This window comes from Pectinophora gossypiella, chromosome 3 (genome assembly GCF_024362695.1).
Source record: "Pectinophora gossypiella chromosome 3, ilPecGoss1.1, whole genome shotgun sequence".
In the NCBI taxonomy this organism is placed as follows: Eukaryota; Metazoa; Arthropoda; class Insecta; order Lepidoptera; family Gelechiidae; genus Pectinophora; species Pectinophora gossypiella.
The window spans coordinates 1,750,760-1,759,093 of record NC_065406.1 but is presented as its reverse complement, the minus strand read 5'-3'; the positions used below and the strand labels follow the sequence as shown (position 1 = coordinate 1,759,093).

At 37.5% G+C, this 8,334-nt stretch overlaps 1 protein-coding gene across 1 annotated transcript; it reads right to left on the bottom strand.

Moving 5' to 3' along the window:
* Positions 1-440: 440 nt before the first annotated feature.
* LOC126380556 (uncharacterized) lies at positions 441-3,893 on the bottom strand. Its single transcript, XM_050030047.1, has 8 exons — positions 3,653-3,893; positions 3,093-3,413; positions 2,768-2,941; positions 2,426-2,514; positions 1,923-2,042; positions 1,537-1,638; positions 1,272-1,341; positions 441-1,101 (listed from the first exon to the last, which is right to left on the bottom strand). Exons 1-8 carry the CDS (start codon positions 3,773-3,775, stop codon positions 925-927), a joined length of 1,176 nt encoding a protein of 391 aa, XP_049886004.1. The 5' UTR covers positions 3,776-3,893; the 3' UTR covers positions 441-924.
* Between the last annotated feature and the right edge of the window lie 4,441 nt (positions 3,894-8,334).

Sequence of the window (8,334 nt, the reverse complement as noted above, 5' to 3'; positions counted from 1 at the left end):
TAATCAAAAATGTTTTTTTAACTTCCTAGAATATAACATTAAATAATGAAGCTTATGTTTAATTTCCCAAATAACGGGGATATCAATTTAATAGGGCAATACTTGAATGTTTATTTTTTAACTAAATTTAACATGCTTGTGCTATTATCATCTTGAACCTTCTCCCATGGGAACCGTTTGCGGAGGTTCGTGCTCTATGCATGGGAACAATCTAGGAAAGAGAGCACCGTGGATTTTTTTTTATATAATAACATAACGTCCACATAGAGCACAAAATACTAAAGTGCAAAGTGATGTTTCACACAAACCATTGTTAAAACTTGTTGAGTGAGGTGCTCTTGGATTGCCTTGGGACTGTTTAGGACTAGCAAATGAGAGTAGCTAGCTTTTAAAGCTTGCAGGTTTAAAAGAATGATACCGAACAATAAAAACCTCACAAATAATGTTATTAAAACTTTATTGTACCACGATACAATACGTTTTTCCATATTAGTCTACAAGGCGTTCACAGTTATAGATATCACTACGCCAAATAAATTGCCTACAAATACAAATTAGAAGCTGTGAAAAAAATAACATCTCATTGAAAGCAAAATGAATTTATAATTATAAATAAATAACAATTATCAAAACATGCAAGTCGTGTTTGATATAATATTTTGCACCAACCTTTTATAAGTCATAATCATAACAATATTTGTCTTGAGTATCTTTTAAGATGTTCGACTAAAGCGACATGATTTCGATACAATATTTAAAGTGACGCTAAAGCCTATGTAATTTCCAAGAGCATCCAATGTAAATCTTTTTGGATAACATTCATAAATACTGGTGAAATCACGGAAACTTTCGATTATTTTACGGAGAGATCACCAAACAGTAACATTTTCTATGCGCATAAGATTTGTTCATATGGCAACACTGCTACTCTATGATTTTGAAGGGTAGCGTCGTGGGGTCGGGCGTACCGACAGAGGAGCTGAAGTAGGGCGACACATCTGACAGGTAGTTGCGCGGGAGCAAGCCAATGAGGAGCGCTAACTTAGCTGCTATCGGAGCCTTCTCTTCATCATCTATTATGGTGTCTTGGTCTGGCATCACCTAAAAAAAAATATGAATTTAGTTTTGAAATCTTGAGACATTGTTTAGGGACACCCCCTTTTATAAACAAGCATAACGGATGTCTCAATTGTGGTTCACCCAGCTATAAAAATACTAGTCTCTTTTCAGTAGGTGTCATGGGAAGCCAAGTTTTGACTGAATGTACATACCTTGTCACAAACGTGTTTGTGAATGAGACCGTCACTTCCAATATAGAACGTAGAGAAGCCATCGTACCACCTGTGAACATAAATTAAATAAAAATTAATTAGATGTATTTTTTTCTACTTAAATATATAAAAATAATAATTAAAAAAAAAATTAAATATTCAAAATGTGGCTATATACGTTTTTTTTTAATTACTTCTAGAAGTGGTCTTTCTAACCCCTCCCCCCCCCCATAAATAAAATAATTATGAACTCAAATAAACTCACAGTTCCTGGTCATGCCACACCTGTTTCATGTTCCACAGCTTGTACTTCCAGAACATGAAGAACACTTTAAACCCGGATATGCCTCGCACGCGCCAGCGCATTCTGTAATGGCGAGACAACAATTACCATTGAAGAGAAAAAAGTATGACACATTAGAGGGTTGTTGTTTTCGCAGAATATAAATGAAAGTATAAAAATAAAAGTATAATTTAGGTCAAGAGTACTCTAAACCGGCGAGCATGCATGAAGAAGCGAAACGAAGAAGCGCAAGTGATGTGATGTGAAGGAGCGAAAGTGATGTGCCAGGATCGTAGTAAGTGGAATTCCGTGGTTTCTGCCTACCCCAACGGGAAATAGGCGTGAGCGTGGCATTAATCAAGTCTTACTTGACAGTGGAGTCCTCAGGGTGGGCAGTAATCTTCATGATTTCGAACCTGACGTACGCAAACTTGATGTGCCCAATTGTCCGGAGAAGTGCAATTTGTTTCACATAGTGGAACAACCCTCTGAAATTAAAAGATATTTATTTAAGAACTTAAGGCAAAGGTACTAAAGTACAGTTAATTTGAAAATTTAGGCATTCCCAGCTTCACCAAAATCTGACTTGCATTACAATAACAGACTAGTTTCCAACTAGTCAAATCAGTTACTTTTTTTTACTACACGTCAAAACACGAAATGACAATGGAATTTGTATGAAAAAGCATAATGTGACATCACAGAAAAACGTAATAAAATGTTGGTGACTTATTATTACGTTTTTCTTGATTAAAATGTTTTTCGTTAGATCTGTCTTTATTTAGTCATCAGAATTTCATAATTTATCTGGAACCTAGTACACGACCAATTATCAAACTATGCTCTTAAGAATATAAATCATGCAACTTACACAGTGGTAGTTCCCCTAATGTTGTTGACAAAAACGAGGTTTGGATGGTAGATAGAGTAATCCAGTGGCTTTATGAACAGATTTGGCATCTGAAATAAAGAAAGACAAGGAATATTGAGTAAATTATTCTATTGTAAATATACATAGTTGTTTAGAGATTTTTCAGAACCAAAGAAAAGCAACGGTTATTTGTCTTATAAAAAAAAGACTTAATTGGTTTTGTTTGGACAGAAATAAACTACTATTTTGTAAATAGCAAATAAATTATGCCTTATAAATTGATGTGGCTAATCCTTTGGAAGACTGGAATTGGAATCTATTTATTACATAAATAATACATACTGTAGTGGAGAGAACATTATACACATTCATCAGCTGCTCCTCACTGGGTTTGCCTTCCTTCGAAGGCTCTGGGGATGGAGAGGGGATCTCCTTCTGCAGTGTCACAGGTGATGGACTGCTACAGTATGCTACGGCATTTCTCTCAAAATCAGACAGGCAGGTTGGTTCTATATTCTGAAAATGGAAATAGTATTTGCATTCTATTTTACACAATTTTATAAAAAAGTTGCACCAATATATTTATCTCGATTTTCTTGTGTTGCAGTAAAATATTGATAAACAGGCTAATTATGTTATCTTTAGTAATTATAATAACCGGATTTACCTCATTATTAAACTTTGTTAAATCTATATTGATACTGTTGCTGGTTATATCACTGAATGCGTAAGGAGGTGTTCTTGGTTCAATATAGTCATCGGACGTCAACCCAAGTGTTCGGATTCCTATTCCATCCCCATTATAATTACGATAATTATCGCTATCCGTTCTCAAACCATCCAAACTCTCTATTGGTCGACGTTTGGGTTCCTGAGACTGTAAACTGTTGGAGACCGCGAACTCGTGGAGGTATATGTCGTCAATGCTACTCTCCGTGGTACATTTAGGTGCTGGCTGGCAACTTGATATGCGACGCCGGTTTAAGAACTGAAAACGTAAAAAAAAAATATTAATAGTGATAGTGATACCTATTATGTAAATAAACATGCAACGAACACGTGAGGTGTATCGTCAGATATTCCGTACACTCTAATTGGTTCAATGTCAAAGATGCGGTGTTCGTAAGTAAAACGTGCACTTGCATAGATATTTTAGGTTTTAAATGCGGAAACATGTTAGCTAAGCAAAGCCAAAGCGGTTTTGTAACAGATAGGGAAAATACTCACATCTTCCAGAAATTGCGTACGCATAGGGATCTTTCGCGATAAACGGTTGGAATGGTTTTTGGTGGAAACGATTCCATTTATTGGTAAAATCTTGTGGGAAAATGTACGCAAACAAATAGCCATTTTCACATCGATTATATTTCACTCCGTTAAGCAAAGAATTCGGAAAATATTCGAAAATAGACTCGCAGAAAATTCCGACATATCGCACCGCACATGACAGATTAATATTTTAATTTCTAGAACATCTGTTACGGCAACAGCATTTATTTTATTCTGCCAATTCAAGCTAACGCCAACCAAAAAGATAAGGTGAAAACTTAGTTAAGAAATAGCAATACTAAAGAAAATTTCATGGTTCCTCCCTTCGCCCTATTTTTTTTTTTTTTTTCTCCTAAATGGCTTCTGTCAACAGGGACAATTTTGCCAGCGTCAGGGTTGGGAAATACACATTTTCAGTGTACAGGAGCTCCAGAAGTTTAGGCCAAATGATCGGTTGTGTAACCTAGGAACAAACAGACATAAACACATTAGTTAGTAGATATAGTACTTATTATACTACATATTATAAAATAAATAACAATTACTAAAGTTTAATATTAAAAGTTTCAATGTATTTAACTAAAATATCTATAAAAGGGGAATCTACATAAGATAATACACTATACATATTAGTAGGGCGAGGGATAAAGTTGGGCAAGAAATCATACAGAGAGAGAGGGTATTTATGACAATTGAAAAAAATGTGATCAATGGTACCCTCTTCATATCCACATTCGCACAATGAGTGGTCCCGCACCCTTATCTTGGCCAAAAAAGATGGAGAACAGTTGTGACCAAGTCGCAAACGAATAATAGTAGAAGTAGTGCGTTTACTTGCTTCGCGGAACTTAAAAAACCAAGGTTTAACTGGGATATCAGGTTGTAGTTCGCCATAGTATTTTCCCTTACGAAGTCGAGAAGTATTCCATGTGACATTCCATTGCTCGGAGAGGTCGGATTTGGCACGGGAGCGTAAATCTTGGGCATAACAAAAATCGTACGACTCACCGCTGGAGCGAATGGCCCACTTGGCACATAAATCCGCCTGTTCATTCCCTTTTATCCCAGAGTGCCCAGGTATCCAAACAAGGACCACTTCAATACCTAGTACATGACAATTGTATAATGCTTCACGAGTTTTCAAATTAATTGGAAGTAATTCTTTTGAACGGAATGGAAATTTCATAATGTCCTCAAGGCAACTACGAGAATCGGAAAAGATAACAGTTCGATTGAGCTGATGAGATTTAACCATGACTACTGCTTCATAAATCGCAATTGCTTCACCGGTGAATACGGAAGTTTTTGGTGGGGATTTAATGCTTAAATAAGATTTCCACTGAGGGACCCATACTGCTGAGCCTACACATTCTTCTTCAGACTCCTTAGAAGCATCGGTGAATATTGTAAGCCACCCTTTCCATTTATCCTCTACAATTTTATTAAACTGTACATTTGCAGCAGGGTCTCCCTTGACAATACCAATGTTCAGAATGATTTGAGGTTGAAAGATTAAAGCCTCATAATCAAAACCAAACATGGGGTTGGAGGAAGATTGGAACATTTTTGGACCTTCATTAAATTTTTTAAAACTATTATACAGACATGGAGATTGTTTATGAGACCAATACCTGGAAGAGCAAATAAGATTAGATAGTTGTGTGAGACAAGAAATTAGAGGATGGGAAGAATTTTGGGCAATTTTGAAGAAGAATCTGTCACATAAGTACTGTCTACGGAGAAGCAGTGGAGGGTCAAGACACTCTACCTGAAGGGCATTGATAAGAGAGGATTTCATCGCTCCGGAAATAATTCGTAGGCACTTGGCTTGAATCTTATCCCAACAAGCAAGGGCTTTCTTATTACAAGGTTCAAGTAAGAAAGAACTATAATCAAAGTGACTGCGTATTACAGCATTATATAACAATTTCTGGGTATATGGGTGAGACCCCCACCAGACTCCAGAAAGGGCCCGAAGAATATTTACACCTTTCTCGCATTTATTTTTAATATAATTTAGATGTTCGACACCAGAAAGGCGGGAGTCAAAATATAAGCCCAGAAATTTAACATTATCTGAGACAGGAATGCTTTCTTCCTCCAGAACAATATCAATAAAAGGAATATCTCTCTTTCTTGAAAACACCACAACAGAGCTCTTAGATGCTGAAAGAGTAAGGCCATGTAATGAAAGCCATTCATTGAGATAGCGGATGGCAGCATTTAAGCGAACCGAACATTCCGAAATGTTATCCGAAGCATAATAGAGGGCTATATCATCTGCATATTGAAGTATGCTACAAAAACAGTCCAGTGATTTGTCCAAGTCAGATGTATATAAACTGTACAATATAGGGCTCAGGACTGAACCCTGAGGCAAACCCTTCCAAACAGTTCTAGAGGGTAACAGTTCACCTTGGATGCGGACAAAAATGGAACGGGCCATGAAAAGATTGCAAATAAAGTTCACCATCCTCGCTGGAATACTCAGATTGAGCATTTTTTGCCTGAGTAGCGGGAGAAGAACGTTGTCGTAGGCTGATGAAATGTCCAAAAAAACACCAACTAGGTGCTGTCCTCTAGAAAAGGCTAAATGAACCTCAGTCGAAAAGATACTCAGATTGTCCAGAGTTCCAGATCCCCTACGGAAACCGAATTGTGTTTTAGATAAAATACCTCTATTTTCTAATATCCATTCTAACCTGTTTTTGATGAGATGTTCCATGATCTTTGAGAGCACGGAAGACAGAGCGATAGGTCTATATGATGATCCAACCTTGGGATCCTTGCCAGGCTTTAAAATTGGCACAATAATTTGTTGCTTCCAAGTATCAGGAATAATTCCTGTCTCGAAAATTTTATTAAAAATTGAAAGAAGAACTTTTTTAGAAGAGTCAGATATTTTAATAATGAAAGAGTATGGAATACCATCCACACGAGGGGTAGAATCAGAAAGGTGTTTTAATACAGAAGAAAGTTCAGAAAGAGAGAAAGGATTATCCAAGGGATCAGAAGAAGAGATAGAAGCAAAACATGGAAAAGAGTCTTCTGAAGGTACATATGAGGGAGCTAAATGGTCTAAAAAGTCATCCAACCAAGAAGAGCAGTCGTTGGAGGAGGGAGAATGATTAGAAAAAGAACCACGGAATTTGTTCATATTTCTCCAAACCAAGGAAAGAGGAGATCGCGGAGATAAGCCTTCACAAAAGCTTCTCCATCCCCCATGTTTTTTTCGCGAGAACTCTCTCTTAGTTATAGCATTAGCTCTTTGTAAAGACATATAATTTTCGTAAGACGGTTGATTTAAGAATAACTCCTCAGATTCATCCCGTTTTATGATAAGTTCTGTGCAATCTGAATCCCACCAGGGTGGAGAGGGGAGATAATCTTTTGGAGCTTTCTTAATAGGGACTGAGGAATTAGCACTAGTAAGTAATATATTAATAAAATCAAAATAGAGCTGGATATAATTTAGTTCTGATACTTCTGGCATCAAATCCGTGCCAAGTTTAACAGAGGACAAGAATTCTGGCCAATTTGCCTTCGAAAGGCGGTACTTTAGGAGAGGAGGCACAGGAGAGGGAGATATAGAGACACAATGAGGGAAAGAAATAATGATTGGAAGATGATCGCTACCATGAGAACAAGAAAGGATTCTCCAAGAAGTTCCAGGAACAAGAGAAGGTGATGCAAAGGACAAGTCAACACAACTTGGGTTCTGAAGAGGGGAAGTTCTCCTAGTCGGAGACCCATCATTGAGAAGACATAGGTCATTATTGTCCATCACGTCGAGAAGAGAAAAACTTAATGAGTCACAGGATCTAGAACCCCACATTGTATGATGAGAGTTAAAGTCTCCCACCACAACCAGAGGAGGGGGCAAGTTGGAAAGAATTGAATCAATTTCTTTGAAAATAGGAGATCTAGCATAGGGAACATATACAGAGACAAAAGAAACATTCAAAGCTCTTACAGCAACAATATTAAAAGAGGGTGAATGAGGAGGAAGAGAAATAAGGGAATACGTGACACAAGATTTGACAATGAGAGCACAACCATCCTTCCCATTGTCACAATCATCTCTGAGACATGAGTAGCCTGGAAGTCTAAAACGAGAACCCGGCTTCAACCATGTCTCCGAGATGGCTAGAATTGAAGGCTTAAAAGAGTTTATTAAACTGATAATTTCATGTTTCTTATGATTAATGCTCTTGCTGTTCCACTGCAGAAGAGTGGCCATTTTGAGTGGAAGAAATAGAAGGTAAGAGAGTTCTTAAGTGTTGCAACATTACTGCGATATTGTTCGGTAAATGATTGACCTTTCTAGAAAGAATGTGAATTAATGATTTACACATTAATTCAATGTCGTCGTCAGTGAAGGAAACTTCTGGATTCGAGTTGGTAAGTGCACAGCCATTAGGCTGACTGGACTTTTGGGGTGGCTGTAGCTTGGGAATGAAATTCTTTATTATACCCGTTAATTACAGGAGCCGGGGACCAGCGGTTGCGGACCACAGTTTTCCTGTATGTAGTTGATCTTGGAGTGGAGGGAGGGGATTCAATGGCGTGATAAGTAGGAGACAAGGGGCTCATAGGAGGGCGAGGAGGAGTGGATTCTGCAGCAGCAGTGTCACGAAAAG